At 39.3% G+C, this 18,170-nt stretch overlaps 2 protein-coding genes across 2 annotated transcripts in view; one reads left to right on the top strand and one right to left on the bottom strand.

Annotated features, from left to right (window-relative positions):
* Nucleotides 1–14,179, top strand: part of LAMP1 (lysosomal associated membrane protein 1) — a 29,893-nt gene extending 15,714 nt beyond the window's left edge. Inside the window, exons 2-9 of the mRNA XM_050333249.1 lie at nt 4,160–4,275; nt 5,265–5,478; nt 5,584–5,745; nt 9,529–9,746; nt 11,090–11,212; nt 12,139–12,208; nt 12,377–12,547; nt 13,170–14,179. Of these exons, the coding sequence (XP_050189206.1) occupies nt 4,160–4,275; nt 5,265–5,478; nt 5,584–5,745; nt 9,529–9,746; nt 11,090–11,212; nt 12,139–12,208; nt 12,377–12,547; nt 13,170–13,309 (1,214 nt within the window). The 3' untranslated portion in view covers nt 13,310–14,179. The remainder of the gene's footprint in view (nt 1–4,159; nt 4,276–5,264; nt 5,479–5,583; nt 5,746–9,528; nt 9,747–11,089; nt 11,213–12,138; nt 12,209–12,376; nt 12,548–13,169) is intronic.
* A 1,154-nt stretch (nt 14,180–15,333) lies between these two features.
* GRTP1 (growth hormone regulated TBC protein 1) overlaps nt 15,334–18,170 on the bottom strand; it is a 33,578-nt gene continuing 30,741 nt past the window's right edge. The window contains exons 7-8 of the mRNA XM_050333255.1: nt 17,907–18,092; nt 15,334–15,817 (exon numbers count right to left, since the gene is read on the bottom strand). Coding sequence (XP_050189212.1) covers nt 15,728–15,817; nt 17,907–18,092 — 276 coding nt within the window. The 3' untranslated portion in view covers nt 15,334–15,727. The remainder of the gene's footprint in view (nt 15,818–17,906; nt 18,093–18,170) is intronic.

The raw sequence follows: 18,170 nt of genomic DNA, 5'->3' as shown, positions 1-18,170 counted from the left end.
CGGGCAGTGCTGCAGCCCTGGTTTACCTCCCTAGTGCTGTGGGCAGTCGATGTAACTGCCAACAGTCCCATCCACTGGGTATCTGCATGGCTTAAACTACTGATGGTGTGGAATATGTGCCCAAGTGGATGTGGATGGCTTGCTGTCCTTCATTCCAAGAGGGAGACAGAAAAATGCTAAAGAGGTTTTTATGACTATAGTAATAAACTCCAGATTATACAGATGTCGTGGTTTTGCCCACAGAAGAAGCTTTTGTGTTTTGGATCCTTATTGTCAGTGTTCCATATTTCTGATAAAAACTGAACACAAAGTAAATCATTAACTGTAGTAACTGAGGTCCTCTTTGCAAGCAGACAGTGTAAACAATTGCCATTAATATTTTTTAGAGCACAGGACATCTCTCTCCCTTAGTAGGTTTCCATTATATGGAAGGATAACCTAAGGGCAGCTATGCTTGACTATCAGGATTTGAGTTATAAGAAGGTTTAAACCCAAAAGCATCTTTGTGTGGTCAAGAGGTGAGGAGTCCGGCCATTCTCAAGAGCCATATTCAAAAGGGCTTATATTTAGATTGTTCAGATGTGCTAGATTGTTTTGTTAGCTTTGTAGTTTTCAGTTTAAAACAAACAACTTTATGAAGTAGATTTCTTTAAGATAAATTGTTATACAATCAAGGAAGTATTTGTTTTGTTTGACTTATTAACAGTCTGAGGTAAAATAAATAAACTTTTGAGTTGGATATGTTAGATAAGGAAGGATGCTGGATTTAATTCATGACATATGTTGCTGTTGCTTTAGCAGTTTTATCTTCAATATTTTCTTGCATGAGACTGTAATTGCAGAAATGAGGTATAAATGGAGATGGTCTTAAGATTTTCAGTTGAAAGTGTGCAGCTGGAATAAATATACAAGCAGCCTTTTCTTGGGATCTAGTGGAATACAAAGGAAGCATCTGAGCTAAATGAAACATCTTTTATGTTACTACATTGTTGATGATTCCTGTACTAGATATTCGTAATGTAGTGTTTTCAGCCAAGCGAATAACAAACCCCACAAAACTTACTTTTTGCTATTGAAAAGTCAAGGAGCTCTTCAGTACTGCACTTGCTCTGCCACGGATAGTTGTCAAATAGGATGTTGTAGTTTATTAAGATGAGCTTTTAAAGTCTGAAGTTAAGAACCTGGAAGTTGTATCTGGTTTTGGGTTAAATAGCAAAGAATGATATTGTTATGAGATGTACAAACAATATTCTCAACTTTAGATAAACTCTGATAGAATTGAGCAATATGTTATGTAAGTTAATTAGAACTATTCCTGGGATAGATTGATTCAACATAGGTTTGCTTTTCTGTATTCTTGACATTTCGACTGTAGGCTCTTACTGTTTGTGGGCTGGTGATGATTCATGCATTAATCACTAGTCGACACTGAAGCTGCCTTAACAAAACAGCTGCTTTCCTGCAAGACCCGGTAAGCTGTTCCTCTGCCTTAAATTGGCTGGAGCAAAGATTAGATGGGACCTTTCTCATTTCAGTGTCTTGATATGTTCTTCAGAGTTTTTTTTATAATTTTTCTTTATGTCCCTTATGTTTCACTTGGTTTCATTTGTGTTCCTCCAAGACTTTGGGAGCAGATGATGCTGCAGCACAGTGCTCTCTGATCACCATCCTGGTGCATGTTGCTTCCCTTGCAGTAAAACAGCTCTCTTGCCACTTGGAGGACAGCTCAGTGTCTCGTGCTGGATGTGTCTGGCTCATCACTGACACTGCAAATCCATCAGTTGCTGAACATTTCTTAAGAAGGAGTGAGGTTTTAAAGCATTTGTTCCACACTAATGAAATCAGGATTCATATAATGGTGTAAACTTAATCTTGCAAAAATCTAGTAGTTATGCAGGTGGTGGTTTTTACTGTTTGTTCATGTCTGTTATTTGTTACTTGAACTTGCTGAGGGTAACTTGTCAGCTCTTCATTCCCAGAGCTTGTCTTCAATGTACTGCTTTCTGGTACCTCTGCATTGTCTTTTGTTGTTCTCTGAATCATCTGTAATGGCCAGGTCTGTCACATTTTCCTTTAGGTCAGTAACTTTTTTCTTAATTGTTTTTTAGTCTTTTCTTTCCTCTGCATTTCTTTTAAAAACTTTTTTATCTTTCATTCTTTTACTGCCTGTTACTTGATTAATTTTAGCTTTAAAATTGTCAAGATTTTTAATAGCTATCAAACAAGGGAGTTGGCATGCACACTGAAGGTTTTCATTTTAGCACATTTTCCAGTGATAATGTTAGTTCAAGGAGCAATGGACTCTTATTCCCTACCTCTGTGCTGTTTTTTGCACTATGCTAGGAATCTTCAAGAAACTGTAAGCATCTTGCTTCTGAGAAAGCAAGTGCTTGCTTAAAATGTAAACAAGTTCCAGATGTAAATTCAAATTGAAGGAAACTTTGCAAATTGAAACTTCCTTGTGGAAGAGCAACTCTTTCTAGTACTACTATGAATTGCAATAAATAATTAATATGTGTTCCTTAATGAACATTTTAAGCTGGACATAAAGGCAAAGGTAGGACAGTTTTTCTTTGAAATAAGTTTTGTACACTGTCTATTTGTAAGCATTTTTTTTCTTCTGTTGATCTCTGATTTCAAGTCTAGACTTTTCAAACAACTGGGTAAAGTGTATGAATTCCAGCTCAAGTTTTGTCCTCTTTGGTTCTGGGGGAGGATATGTTGTTGCTAAGGGGAAGGCAACAAGGGAAAATGCTTGCTGGGTGCCAGAGAAATAGTTTCCAGTGTTTTCCTGCAGCTGATGTGCCTTCCACCAAAGCCCAGCTGACAAAAGTCCAATTTTTCCTGGTAATTGTCGTAACACAATTGTACACACCATAGTTTTGCAATGAAAAGTTTTAAAATTATGATTTTATATTTTTTCTTTTAATTTCTTGGGGAGGGAAACTAGCTAATGGATAATCCTTCATCTGGATCTTTTTGCTATTATCAATAGTTGAATGGATTATCTCGTTGAATGGATGTTTGACTCATTGCAGGTTTTCTGCAAGACTGAAGTTGTTGCAAATGCAGATGATAAAGAGCTACCATGCAAATGGTGCACACTTTTTGCAGTGAAGTTCACTTGGGGGGAGCGGGGGTTGTGGTGACAAATTGAGAATCAGAAAAATAAAAGGCTCTACCCTAAAGACCTGGAAACACCATGGTATGATTTCAGGTACAGGAGCACTCTCAGTTATCCTTTGCCACAAATCACGTACAGACAACCAGCTTTCCAGCTGTATCCAGCCTCCACAACACATCCCATAGTTGAAGGTTTTTTGGCAGTGGACAGTGGTCCAAGTCCATGCTACAGTCAGAAAGGATGACCCTGTGCTCCTCTTGCTGCGTGTTCTTACCCTGTTAAGTCGGTACTAGTGTGGTCAGTTGTACTCAGTGTGCTCTGAGTGTTAGGGCAGGAGGGAAGCAAGTGGGGGAAAGCTTTTCTCTGCTCTTCCCAGCAGCTCAGTCTGAGTTAAGCTCAAACCAGTCAGGAAGATATAACCTCAGTCTGTGTCAAGGTCTTGGCCCCTTCCTCCTCTCGAGTGCAGAGAACGTGATGACAGTAAAAAGAAGTTCTCCTGGCAAGGGTAGCATGCTCTATCATGCTATTTCTGGCAGTGCCTTCAAAACATCTGCAGTCAGTCCAAGCTTTCTAAATGCTGCATTCAGTGCATGTACAGCTGAGTGTCCTGGTACAGCAGGAGTGAAGGGTGCATGGTGTGCTGTGGGGGGAAGGCCGAGCATTGTAGGCTTGCAGGATCAAATACACTAAGTCAGGTCTGCCTGAAGATTGTAAAACAGTTGCTGTGTAGGGTGAACTCTGAGCAGCTACCTTGAACAGTATGACTGGTGTTTGTTGCATGTTTTTCTTACCCACTAAGGACCCAGCATGCCAGCAGTTTGGGTGGCTTTGTCTTTTTATAGATGAGTTAGTTCAGTTTGTCCTCTGCGTGTTAGTGATGTCGAAGCTAATACAGAGACAACTAATACCCAAGTTTCCAAATTCAGCTGATGTTGAGGTTGTACTCCCAAATTTACAGCTGTACATATTTGTCTCCTTGGGGTCAAAAATAAAAATTTATGTGATACCAGGTTAACCACTTGTCATTCTTAACAGGCTTTTTACAGGCTTCCTCTTCATTTGAAGTGAAAGATTCAAGTGGTAGGATCTGCATAATTGCTGATTTGACAGTAGCCTTCTCAGTGGAGTACAAAAACAATGGGCAAAAAGAGGTAAGGGGCTATCTTACTTCTTGTCTCTAGTGTTTGTAAAATGTGTGGTTATTTCTGCACATCCACAGTAGTTAAACTTTCAATAAGCATTTATGCATGGAAAACTGCTTCAGCAAAGATTTCTGCCCTCCCAGTCATGTTGCATCAGCTTTTCTTAATTACTGATGCTTCTTCTAATTAAACAACAGAGTTAAAGCCACCTGAAACCATCACAAACCATACATGTGTGAAATTACTTTTGTGACTGAAATTCCAAACGAGTCATATTGATAACTAAAACGGCTTTCACTGGAACTGTATAGGCAAAAATACTACCTGTTGTCTTTTGTTGAACTTCATCACCCTCACATGAAATCTGTGAGCTTCTCACTTGGCAAATCTCTGAATTTCAGTGTAGCTCCAGACTAGTGCAGTGCTTACAATATATTGCATAATCCACTTTTTCTGAAATCCTGTTGATACTGGTATATGTGTATATATACAGTACTCAGAGGAGACATCCTTTTGTCTGTTTCTTACTGTAAACAGCTCAAAACTTCGCAGTAAACATTGTATTGGTCTTCAGATACCCCAGTGCTTCACAATGTGTAATAAACTCAAAGTATTATATCCAGACCATGTAGGGTTTACCATTTACTTTTGTTCTTGCTCGGCTGTACTACAAGAAGCAAAACTTGAAGTCTCCCACTTTTCATATGTGTGGAGTTTGCCAGATTTTATTCATCTAGTACAGAAGTACCTGCAAATTCATATTGCTGTCTTAGGAGGAAAAAAAGCCTTAAGAGGTGCTGTGAGTATGTACTCTGTTGTCCTCAAATTTCAGAGAACAACGTTCTTAAAACTGAGTGCCAGTAATGTACTACTTGCTGTATACTGGGTAGATATCTTATAGCATGTATTAGTGTGTGCTGTATGTTCGTAACAGTTTCATAGGATATTTAAAAAGCAGTTGGGCAAAGCTTACATGTGTTTTATTTTCTCCTCCACAGTTTGCACACTTCTTTCTTCCTCAAAATGCTACAGTAGACTCACAGAGCTCATGTGGTAAAGATAATGCATCTCATCCAGTTTTGGTATTGGATTTTGGAGCAGGACATTCGTTAAGCCTGAATTTCTCAGAGTCTGCAGATAAGTACCAAGTTGAAGAGTTAGTTTTCCGGTACAATCTGTCAGATGCAACTTTGTTCCCTAATTCAACTACAGGTAAAATGAAAACTTCCTGCTGTTATAGTGTAACCCTTCCAGATGTAATACTGGCTTGTTTCTTTAAATACTCTTACATACTAATGCAATGTAATCTTTCTACAGGAGAAGTGAAGACTGTATCACATAAAAGTATCATTCAGGCACATATGGGCACAAAATACAGATGCATCAGCTCCAAGCAGGTCAATATGAAGAGTGTGAACATTACTTTTAGCAACGTCACTTTGGAAGCCTATCTCACAAATGGCACTTTCAGTGTGAACAGTAGGTATCTTGTAGCAGCAAATGTACTTGATGAGCTAATATTTCCAGTAATAGATGATTCCTTTTTACGTTCTGACTAATCATATTTAGGTGGGTACAAACTGGATCTGAAGCTCTTTTGAAGTGAATGGACCTGCCTCAGGTTTTTGCAGTAGGAACGTCAGAATCCATGGCTAGAAGATGGTGCACTGTGTTCCCATGGGTATTGTGCATGTACTGGGGAACATTCCTGCTGTCGATGAGTTTGGGTGTAAGCACGTGCTGCAGTAGGTTGACTGGGCACATGGCCAGAATCTTAGTTTAAGAAGTATCTGATAACTTCCAAGCATTATGCCTCTACCAAAGTAATTTGAAGTAGTTACTGTGTGCTCTGGGGAAAATTAGTGATATAATGGCAGACAGCAGAGAACTGGTCTGTAGGGAGCAGATACGTACATCTTCCTACAGGAGGTTTTATGTCTGCTGTAACAGTAAGGCTCTTTCTCTTTCAGGCACAATCATAAAGTGATTTTTTTTCCCTGATTGTGTGTATTGAAAAGCAGTTCAAAATTTTACAACTATAATGATTAGAAGATAAGCTATTTCGTGGTGTGTTCATGTCCTTTGCTTTTGTGGCAGCACTCCTCAAACATGGAGAGCCATGTAAACTGATTACCCATGCTATCTTAAGGAGTGATAAGTCTTTGCCTTACTTTTGAAGCAAGACAAAAGTCTTCATCTTCTCTGGGAAATGTAGAACTTCTCTTGTGCTCTTAATCCTGTTTATGTACCTGTTAAGTTGAAGCAAGTCTTAAAAACTAGGGTAGTCGGTGCTAGCGTGGAATGGACACAGTGGACAAGTGCCTTCTACAGGAATATCTCTACCTTGTCCCATATCTGTGAAAAATACCTTGCCTGATGCATGATAATACTGGCATTGACTCCTTTTATGTCTGCTTCATGTGACTGGCTCAGATTTCAGTGCATATCATTCCCTTGATCAGTCTTTTCCATTCAGTGAACTGGTTTGCAGTAAAGATGCAGACCTACATTTGTCCTTTAAAAAAATCCCAAACCCTGATTTCTATTACTGTGGTTTTCAAAACTATCTAATTTTTTACTTATGATATCTTGATCCAGTTTTTATACTGTATAAGCATGAGAAGTGGTTATTTATCAGCAGACTTGAACATAAGACATGATACTGGGAAAAACTGGTTTTTAACTTCTACAAAACTTCAGTAAGTTCTTCCTACTGTGTAATATTTCTCTTTTTAAGACCACCTATTATCTGTTCTTATATAGCCCCTGGTTAAACAAATTCAATATTGCATTATTTTTAGAGGATGTTTCTTATGGAACTCAAATTTGTCAGCATTTTCTTTGTTTTCTATTCCTATGCTTCTCTTTTTTTAGGTAAACATAAATGCTTTAATTTGTCATGGTCATATTCTCAAAGTTGCTTTTTTTCATCCTGTGGTATCACTGTCTTGATGAAACTATTGATCCTCAGAAAAAGCAAGGGATTTCCTATGATCCCAGGGTGAACACTGGTTTGAGTTCAAGGGGGAGGTTTTTTGTGTTTTTCTTGTTGTTTTATTGTTGTTTCCACATTCCTGTTATCCATACTGCCATGCACAGCTTTTTCTTTAAATTATCATCTTCCCTAAGTTTTTATTAGTCTTGAATCTGATTTTCCCATTCCTAGTGCACATTTGGTTTTGGTTGAAACAAGTCTTTCTTGGTTTGGTTTGTTTTTGTTGTTTTTTGTTTGTTTGGTGGGTTTTTTGTTTTTTGTTTTGTTTTTGTTTTGTTTTGTGGGCTTTTTGGGGTTTTTCTTGTTTGTTTGTTTTTGGTTTGTTTGGTTTGGTTTGGTTTTTTTTTTTTAGTACAGAGGAGTAAAGAATTCTCACTTTATCCTTTTTCTTTTTTTTTTAATCTTCTTGACCCCAAAATCTTAGTTACTTCCAGATCTGTTCCTTCTTTCCACTCTTGTAGGCTTGAGGCTTCCCTTGTCCCTCTGGCAGCTAGTTATGGATAACCTTTAGATCTGGATTTTTCCCTTAACATTTTTTCTCTACAAATCTTTAATTAAATAAATTTAATTTAAAAAAAATTTAATTCTGCTGGTGATCTGGACAAGGCTCACTGAAGGGGAGAGTCATTGTTCAATGCATCTGTGCATCACTAGAAATGGTGACTTCCATCAGCGTACCTAGAATTAAGTGATTGAGGTGATGGTAGTGATTATCTGCAGCTCTAAGAGGGAGGCTTTCATTTTATCTGTGTTAGTAGTTTTGTCAGCTGCTTTCTTGTAACTGAGAAAAGACATAAGAATTTGTCTCGCTCTTCAGGAAAGATCTGAAGATTACTAGAAGCTGTGCTGTAAATCAGTTCAGTAAAACTAATGTATCAAGACTCCACCTAGGCTAAGCTTCCACTTTATGGGGTTGATGTGATTGTGTGTGATTTGGTTGCTTCCATCTCTGCCAACTTGAGTAAGAGGGTCTGTGTGTTGAGGTCTTGCAGATAGAGGTAAATTCTACACTGAAGTCCCAAGAAAGCTGCTTTTTAGTTTCTTAGGAAATTACTGCGTTTTGAGATCGGACCGGTATGAATCTACAAAACACAGGGTCACTTCTCCATTCATCCATCTGGCCTCTGCTGTTTGATTTTCCAGAAATGGAGTAGAAATAGGAAAGGTGGAATAGAAATAGAAATAGGCTATGGTGGAGTGTGTGTACCTTCAGTGTGATTAGAGTTTCTCCTTCTGAGTCATAATCAAGAGCTAAGATGCTGTTTAAGTTCAGAGGCTATTTGTTATGTATCTTGTACCTGCAAGATATGTATGCCTTAAATTTTAAAAGTAGGCCCTTTGAGTCAGAGTTGACTGCTGTTGTCCTTATAAAGTTGCAAGCTGTTATCCCTGACACATGGAGATGACCTTGTCTTGGGACATGGAAGTCTCTACTACAGTAATGTCTTTGTTATGACCTTTGGTTTTAGCTTAGATGTTCAATGCAGGAACCGCCTTGGCTCCCAGATCAAGTTAAGGTCTTGCTGCCAGGTACTCTGGCAAATAAATCAGTCACTGTTCCCTTGGAAGTTGCTGCTAAACTGGATGAAAAGGCCAAGTTGCACATCTTCACTCAATCTTCTTACCCTCGTGGAGGGTGGCTCCTCATGTGGGACTACAGGGAGGATGGACGTGAAAGGATATAGCCATCAGCAGCAGTGTCTTAGAATCCCCTTGTTAAGGACAGAAGAACCAGAGTACTGTTTTAAGGTTACTGTGGATATTGCCAAAATAATGGTACAGGGTCCTCACAAACTGGTAGTGTAACAGAGGGAGGGGAAGAAGAGCCCATCTCCTGGGAGACCACTTTTAACAGTAGGCAGGAGAGCTGTTCTCTACTTTTAGCACACAAGTGTCCAAAGTGTGTGAGGGGTAGGCATGCCAGCCTTGCTGTCAGCACACAGCAGGAACACTGGGTCTGTCAGTGTAGAACCGTCTAATTTACCCAGATTTGATGGCAATGTGAAATGTTGGATGTGAGTGAAAGGACATGAACTTCAGTAAACTAACAGCAGAGGTGTCATTTTCACATGCCAGGCTTTAAAAGTGTCTCAAACTTTGCAAGCAGGTCTTTAGGTAATGCTTTACCACTGTGTTTCTGAGCTTTTATTGTCTTCTGTTAGGAAAAGCTACTTGGAATTGTGTCTTCCTTTCCCTTGAGGATAAAAAAGGTAGATCATCCCACAGTTTCATTTTGTGTGATAATATCTGTTTTCCTTTCTCTACAGAGACAGAATGTGCTGAAGATATGGTCTCTACTACTACTGTGGTACCCACAACTCCTAAACAGACTACTAGCCAGGTTCCAGCAACTAGCCCAGCACCAACATCATCTCCCCAAAACCCTGCAGTTGGGAAATACAATGTGACTGGTCCAAATGGAACCTGTGTACTTGCCTACATGGGCTTACAGCTTAATATCACCTATCCGAAAAAAGATGAAAAGGTACATTTTGGTTTTTTGTTTCTTCAAAGCCTTCAAATTCCTTCTTTGGGGAAGACTTGGTAAATTATTATAAGCTAACCTTTTCTTTAAAAAAAGCCTAGGTCTTTGTGGTGTTCATCCATCATTATCCTCTATTTGAATTGCCTTAACTTGGTCTAGACTAGTGACATTTCAAACGAGTTCTACTAAAAGTGGTTGTTAAGGATTTTTTCATTCACTAAGAGCAGTATTAAACTTGTCTATTGAATCCAGAAGTCTATGTGGCCAGAGGCACCTTCATGAAAACAGTGAATGACCATTAGAAGGGAAAATTCCTACTGTAAAACTGGACAGGCTTGTGACTTAGTTACTCTTCCAACCAGGACTGAAGACATTTAGGTTTGACTTCAATGCTCAAAAGCTACTTAACAGCTGATTTTAATAGCAAAAAGAAAAAAAATTAAAAATACATGGGTTATGTAAGGTCCAGCCCAGGCACAGGTTCTTTCCCTCCACTGTTGATGCAGAGCCCAGCTTGCCAGCCCCATGGACAAACCCAGAGTCCCAAAGGGACTACTGAAGACCCTCAATAGGAAACAATGGTGGTGCAAAGAAAACTGTTACATTTATTTATAATGTTGATGACTGAGAGGTAAAATCAAGAACACTGATAGCTGGTATGTGGCAGTACAGTGGCTGGTTATGATGGCAGCTGTGTTTTAGTCACCTTAATTGTGTGAAATTCTCTGAGCATGGCATTCTGGCTCTGCTGGAACAGCTGATTTCTAGTGTAATGACCATTGAGGAAGTGGCAAATAGGTTTTCCAAAGTCACATGAGGCTCCAAGGATACTGAAAGGTTTCTATTTGATTGTTTGGAAGTATGCTTAACCCACAGCCCTTTGCAGATGCAAGACAGTGTAAAATCATGTACCGTGGACGAAGCTAGAGCATTTTGAACTGAAGTGACATGCAAGATGATTGTGCTTAGAGGTGGTTCCCTTAAATGCTTCTACATTATGTCAAAGCAGTATTTTATAGTGTCTTGACCCCTGTGTAGTGAGGTGGCTCTTGAGGTTTTTTCCTTATGACCCAAGCAGTTTACTGTGGAGAAAGCAGCAGGTTACTGGCTGCAGCCAGTCAGAGCTGCAGAGGGCTTTGTTAGACATGCAGAGTTGCCCTTAGTTCTCTGTGTCAGCCTGGTAACGGGGTGCAGCTCTCACCAGCCTGGAACCCGCACGGGTGTCTGTAGCGTACGGGCGGACACAACACTGAGCACGTGATACGAGCCAGCTGCACATTGACTGAGTGCAAGGTGATGTGTTAGTCTCTTCAAATGTCATAACTGATCCTCTTCTCTCACAGATGGGTCTGGATTTGGTGAATTTCATACCACGTAATACAAGTGTTTCTGGGAGATGCGACAGTACATCTGCCTTGTTGAATTTGACTTTTGAGAAAACAAGGATTATCTTCCAGTTTGCATTGGTAAGAATTTCTGCACAAAGCCTGTAACAGGGTCTGCAGGACTTTTTATGTGGGAAAACTAACTGGGGCAAGTACAAGAGGAAAAAAGATGCAACTACAGGAAAGGGAATAACCAATTCCTTTGGTTGTAATACTAGAATTTAGTGGGTTTTATACTTGCTAAGTTTTGTGAGAAAAGAATATGTTCATGTATGTATGCACATATACATATGCATACACAGAAAAGTATTTTGTTTGGAATGGGAATTTCTTTTTAAGATTGTATTGCCTGCTAAGGTTTCTTGCCCAAACTGGGAACAGCCTGTGACAAGTAGATATCTCATCTAATTGTACAAGTCTGGAACTGGATTTAAGTCCTCATCAATATTCTGTGTACAGCTGAAAGGCTGTGTGCTTCTGGTCTCCTATGATGGTTGGGAATCCTGTTTCCCACAGCTCTGCCCCAGTGCTGTATTGGATCTGCATATCCTTGAGGACTGAATCCACTGTGTTTGTCAGAGAGCTTCATGCTCCTTTTAATGCTGATGGGATTGATCAGATGTGATGTGTTGCTGTCGAATGACTCTTCACAGCTCTGGGGTACCGAGATCCCTGCAGTAGGCTGGTTAAGGCATGGGTGGAACTATGTCTGCAGTGTGGAATTCAAATCAACAGTTTGAGGGGTGACAAGTCCCCCTTTCTCTGCCTCCCCCTTTCCCCCCTGCAGCGTGATCTTTCCTAAGATGCATATCTTCCGTAGCTTTTCTCTCCTAAAGTACAATTAATAATCTCTTCCTCTGGATGCTAATCCCAGTTCTGAACTACCCTTTGAAAATCTTTCTCAAGATGCATGTAGAATCAAACCTGAATATTAACAGCTTATGTTGTGTATCATTACTTTAAATCACAAGTACTGATCTGTTGTGGGTTTTTTTGTTTCTTTGAAGAATGCAAGTGCTGAAAAATTCTTCCTGCAAGGTGTGAATGTAAGCACGACTCTGCCTCCTGAAGCAAAAAGTAAGGACTTTTAAGAATCTGCTTTCAGTGACTACTTCTATAAATATTAAGGGTAGCCTGTGTTAAATAAATGTTGGAAACATTGGGGATGAATGTATCAAATTTTAGCTCTATGAGCTTACAGCTCCTGCTCTTCAGGTTGATGTCATAAGACTTTCTCTTACACAGATCCAAACTTTGAAGCATCAAACAACAATGTGAGTGGGCTGAGAGCTACAGTAGGGAATTCCTACAAGTGCAATTCAGAGGAGAATCTGCAGGTCACAGACGAAGCCCTTATCAATGTATTTAATGTTCAGATTCAGGTTTTCAAGATTGATGGAGACAAATTTGGACCAGGTAAGAGGTTTACATAGGGCAGCCCCTGCCAAACCTAAGATTTGTGAAGTACACTTTGATATAAATATAATATTCTGTAGTCAGATATCAGCTTGAGAGTGCTATGCTTAGTCTCTCCTGCTCCTACAGATGATGTGGAGGGGATGATTAGGATGTCCAAGTTGAGGGTAGTGTGAGAAGTATGTAAAAAGCTTTGAAATAACTCAGACTTATTCCTGATGGTCCAGAGGAAAGTTAAGGAAGAGTGCTAGTTTTCCCTCCTAACTGTGTGCAGACAGTTGTATGAAAGGGGCAAAGCTGTCCCTTGTGACTATGGTTAAAGCAAAACAGCTGTGGGAGGAGTAACACAGATATTTATGATGGCTAAGCTTGTGTGTCATAGCAACAGCTTTTGAGGAGGAAACAATTAGTATAACTCAATATTTTGCATACAGGTAGTACTAGAAAGACTTCATCCTGAATGATCATAATTAGTGGACTTGGCTTCCTTTTCATTGTTGGCAAGCTAGAAGTTCACTTAAGCCAGTTTGTTCTATGTGCTGAGAGCAGAATCCTGAAGTTCTGGATGTAGCCATCTGTTGGTGCAGTAGTAGCTAACGTGGATCTTTTTCTCTCTCTTCAGTGGAAGAATGTCAACAGGATGAAAATAACATGCTGATCCCTATAATAGTTGGTGCAGCCCTTGCTGGTCTTGTTCTAATTGTCCTGATTGCCTACTTGATTGGCAGAAAGAGAAGCCATGCTGGATATCAAACAATTTAATGATTTGCACTAAAATCCAGTGTAGATGAAAAGCAGATGAAAGAGGCTGGGGAAAAAAAAACCCTACACATTTCCTCTGAGCTAAGATTGATATTGTAAGGTAACATCTTTTCTTGCAAATTGCTCCTTTAAAGTCTGCTTTATTAAATGTGAAATCATCTTGCAGCATTTAACTATGCACAAAAATAACTTCTGAAAATTCTGGTGTTTAATTTTGCTAACTAGTTTAAATATTTACCCACTTAGAAACAAGCTAAAAGTTTTTAAGGGTGCTTTTTTGGAATTGGCATAAGATCATGTCAGCTAAAGATTCCAGAGAGGGATGTTGCTAACTCACACTGACTCAGTTTCAGAACTCTTAACAAAGGGAAAAGGTTCATTCTTTGCACCGCTGCCATCGATGATGTTAATTATACTGATGATGCATTTAAAAAAATTAGTAACAACTGACAAAATTGAAATTTAAAATCTGAACTTCACCTTGTCTCTTAGGTGTGTATTTTTTACTAAGCTTTAAACTCAATGCCTGGCACATGCAGGGTGTGAACGACGCAATACTCAAACCTTACAGGAACTCTTTATGATTGGACAGCTCCCCTGTTTGATATTTTTGATGCTATGCCAGCTTGTTATGAGCTGGTACTTTTTTAAAATGGGTGTTATTTTTATTTACCTTTTTTTGTAAAGTGATTTCAGTCTATTCTGTTGGAAGGTTCAGAGAGATCCTGTTACTGCACATGTGTACAATATAGATCTCAATCTGCTGATTCTTTTGCTTTAAACTTGGCTGGGGGGTTGTACACTTTAAGGATCAGTTCTTATGTATGCATTGCCTGTAACAATGCTAATAAAGACACTTTTTTTTCTGTATTTCTTAGTGTTGCTGATCATTCTTTAAACATTTGACCATTTGTTAAGTGCTGAAGTCAAGGTTTGGCTCTTCTTGGGAAGCTTCAAACAATCCTTAGTGTGGAGTTACGTTAAAAAAGTGCGTAAGTTTTTTCTTTGTGGCACAAAGGTGATCCTTAACTGTGTATTTTCAGAACAGTCCCTTGTTTTGCCCTTTGTGCTTGGAAGCAAGTAAAGCTGTGTTTCAGTAACCTGAGACCTGCAGAAGTTAACTCTTCTATTATATTGCCACTTGCTGAGATGAGTCAGTCTCCTACTGGTCTACCCTGCTCAGCATCGCTTCCTGAAAATGCTGGTAAGGTTCTCAGTGTAAGGACTGTGTAAAGGACATTTCGTGCTTCATTTTGAAGGTAGGCTCTTTCCACAAAGTAGGAAACACATCTGCTGAGGGCTGTGTGTAGTGTAATGTGCTGGAAATGAATCTCTGTGTTTAAAGCTTCCCTGACTCCCTCCTGCAGTCAGGCTCTGGTGTTCACAGTACCAGCTCCAAAGGGCAGGAACTGAGGAGGCACACGGAAACACTGCACAGGATGCTCCTCCTGACAGTGAGAATGCTTGGCAGTAAGGCTGATATACTTTAGACCATCTGCCTTGCTGTCTTGAAGGTACCTGGAAACTTGATTTTGCCAGTGGTGAACAGTATTTCCAATACCTGCTGACATACTTGGACTATGGCACTACTAATGTCTTTATAATTCAGTGCTTGAGTAAAAAAGTGGATGTCTGGTACCATAAAGGACAGGATAGCTCAATCATACTGCTGAGGAGCAGTCTTTACTTGTCTGGGAGAGCACTCATCTACTTCCTCTGAAAAAGTTGTCTTTTTTTTTCTGAGGAATGAAAGAAAGTCTTCAGGGTGATGGGGGGAGCCTTCCTTGGCAAGGAATTAAGTAAAAGCTGAGGTGTATCCACAGTAGTGCAGGGAGCATAAAAACCCACAAATTGTTGATCTCTCCAGTCATCTTCTCTCCCTTTATAAAGAGATGATTTGGCCACGAGAGGGCTCTGTAGGGACAAGAAAGCAGTTCCCTGCTTCCTGGCACCAGTATGGCTGGAAAGGGGCCAGGGCCAGGAATAAGAACACATATTTTACTCTCTTTACACCAAGAAAAAGGTTCTGACAAATTAAATTAATTTATTTTGTACAAATGGTAGTGGTGTCACAGTTAACACAGTAATACATAATTTCATACACCTGTTTTCTTCTAATATTACAAAATGCCCTGGGACTTTTTTAAAAGGAGGGTCCTGACATTGATCACATTCTACACTCTGAAAACACTTTAATCCTGAAAAAATAAAAACAACACACCACCACTAACAGAACCACCACTTCCAGTTATCAAATCTGACATACAGTACAAATCATTAACACACTTACTTGAAAGGCAGGAAAAATTGGTCAAGTGTCAGTTAACTCATGGAAAGCTTAAAGTGTGCTTTAGTCAGTGCAAATAGAGGAATGTGTCAATTGCTGTAGTATCTGACCACCTGGTTATATCTGGTGAGTTATCCCTGAGAAAGCAACTTCTCCCTGCAAGTCTCTCGCAGTTTGTTGACTGTTGCCATGGACAAGCTTCCAGGGTCTGTGAATATTTTCTGAGGGTAAAAGGAGAAAATTCTTAATTAAAATGCTGGCTTTGGACAACATGCTAGAATTCTCACATAATTGTCTCAAGCATTAAATCCCTGCTTTGATGTCCATACTCTGAAAATGCTTACTGCTGTTTGGCCTTCCTGGAGCAGGGTAGCATCTTCATCTGCTCTGCTGTAAGGACATGGTAAACCTGCAGCTTGTAACAAGTGTTGCAAGTCACACAAAAGCAGCAATACAAAACCTGGTTTGAAGTGTGTCCAGTTAAAACTGTTTTAGAAGGCAGTGGTGGTGGTGGAAGGCAGGCATATTTAGAACATATTAAGCTGTCCTGGGTACTGCTACAAAGCCCCAGTGTACTTTTAGTGTGGTGCTGGCAGAGGTAGCTCAGGCTCTGGAACATACATAAACCAGTATGTTCCTACTGCAAAAATCAATTTTGATCCCTCGTTATACTACCTCTGCTCCTCTCCTCTACCAGGCTTTCCGGGGTAGTAATGTATGTGGATGTAGGAACTTGATGCATTTCAAATGCCATCACACATCTGCAATTATTTTTTCTTTTTTGCTTTGACATGTTGCTCAAGAACAACACATTTGTTTCCACTTCTTCACCTAAAACTTCTGAGTGAACAAAACTATGAATCAGTCTACAATTTTATGCACTTTAATCGGTGGTTAAGGTGTGTGGGTCCCTTAGTTCCCTGGAGTTGTTAAATGACAGCTCTGGAGATGAGATTGTCATCGAACTAGTTCTAAACAGCGTTCTGGTAAAAGAGCCTGCTTTGCATTAAACTGAAAACAAAGGTTCTGTTCAGGGGGAGGGAGGCATAAAATACTCAGCTGTCATTGCCTGTATCTGTACTACTGAAAAAAAAAACAAAACCACCAAACAAATCCAAACGCAAAAGTTCGTGTCTCTAAGTTACAGAAGAACCTAACCTAAACTGATCATTTAACTGTCTTCAAAGCCCCCTTACTACAGTAACTAACACAGATAAAATAAATTGTTTTATTCAGGATAACTGCAAGAAAAAGGTAGTTGATTTTCTAAAAACAGCTGGTGTAAAATTTAACATAATTAAAGGGGGCAAGGGAAACCTTTCAAGGATAAGTGTTAGTATCAGCCTCTGAATTGGTGTTCTCATGGCAGTTAACATTTAATAAAACTCTTATTCTGAAGTGTTTATGGAGTGGGAAAACCCCTCAAACATCTCCCTTCTAAATTCAAGCTGTACCTGTGATTTGTTTTTCTCTTGCTCCTTTAATTAAGAGACTCACAAACACCAGTAAGTTTAGCTTATTTTTCTTCTATATGAGCAGAAACGAAACACTATAAATGACATCCTACTATGACAAGCCTATGCACAGAGATCCGACGTGAGCGTGGAACTCTTGGGGGGTGAAAGTCACCCTCTGGGATATAGTTCTGTGTGCACTTAGCCAATGACAGTGGAGTTGACCAAGTGATTTATGACAGATATGCTCCTGTCACTTTTTGCAGCTAACCTCTTTTACATTTCCATCTTCTGAGTTAAGCTCCAAATCTAATGTTTTATACCAATTTGGCACCCACTCTATTAATAATTCTTAGTGGGCAGATTGTTGTAAGACTTAACACACTTTGTGGTTTTTTGTCTGATAACTTGGTGCTACTGTTTTGTTCTGAACAGAATGCTTTCTATTCTGGCACCACAGGGATTTATCAATGCAGGTTTAAAATGCACTTTGTGTCTATTCTACAATACTCCACTACAATTACTCTCAAAAAAAAAGCACAGGAACACAATCCATAGTCCACCAAAAAAATGCGCTAAAATCATTATTTTATCATCAGACTTTCTGCCTTAACTGCTAAAAAGGGCAAAAAGAATTTTTTCCCCAGTATGACAAATAATGTAAATGGATTGGTATATATGGAATTACATAATAAGAAAAGTTCTTAGAAAGGTTTGAGTTTCTTATGTAAAAACATTCTTCATCATTTTGGCAATCCAACAGCTACATTTCTCCTAACTGTCTTGCTGAATGAAAAACATTTTTAAGTCAGTCTTGGGTTTAATTTGGAATAACTAAAAGCTGCAGAGAATTTACCTGCATGAAACTGTGACACTCTGTTACAAATGTTCCTTTGGTGATCTGCTTAAATTTTTCACAAATATCAGGGAAATTTGTAGCTTCCAAAATAAAAGCTTGGTGTTGCTTAATCAATGTTAAGGCCACACGGAAGATGATCTTTGACCCTTCATAGAATAAACAATCCCATATTCGGAGCACAGTCTGCAGGAAAGGAGAGAATTCGGATTACAGATTGACTTCCAATAGGTAATTATTACTAAAGCAGTACAAATGAAACAA

This window comes from Myiozetetes cayanensis, unplaced genomic scaffold, assembly GCF_022539395.1.
Source record: "Myiozetetes cayanensis isolate MyiCay16 unplaced genomic scaffold, myiCay2020 scf5-8, whole genome shotgun sequence".
In the NCBI taxonomy this organism is placed as follows: domain Eukaryota; kingdom Metazoa; phylum Chordata; class Aves; order Passeriformes; family Tyrannidae; genus Myiozetetes; species Myiozetetes cayanensis.
This window is presented reverse-complemented; position numbering and strand designations above follow the sequence as displayed.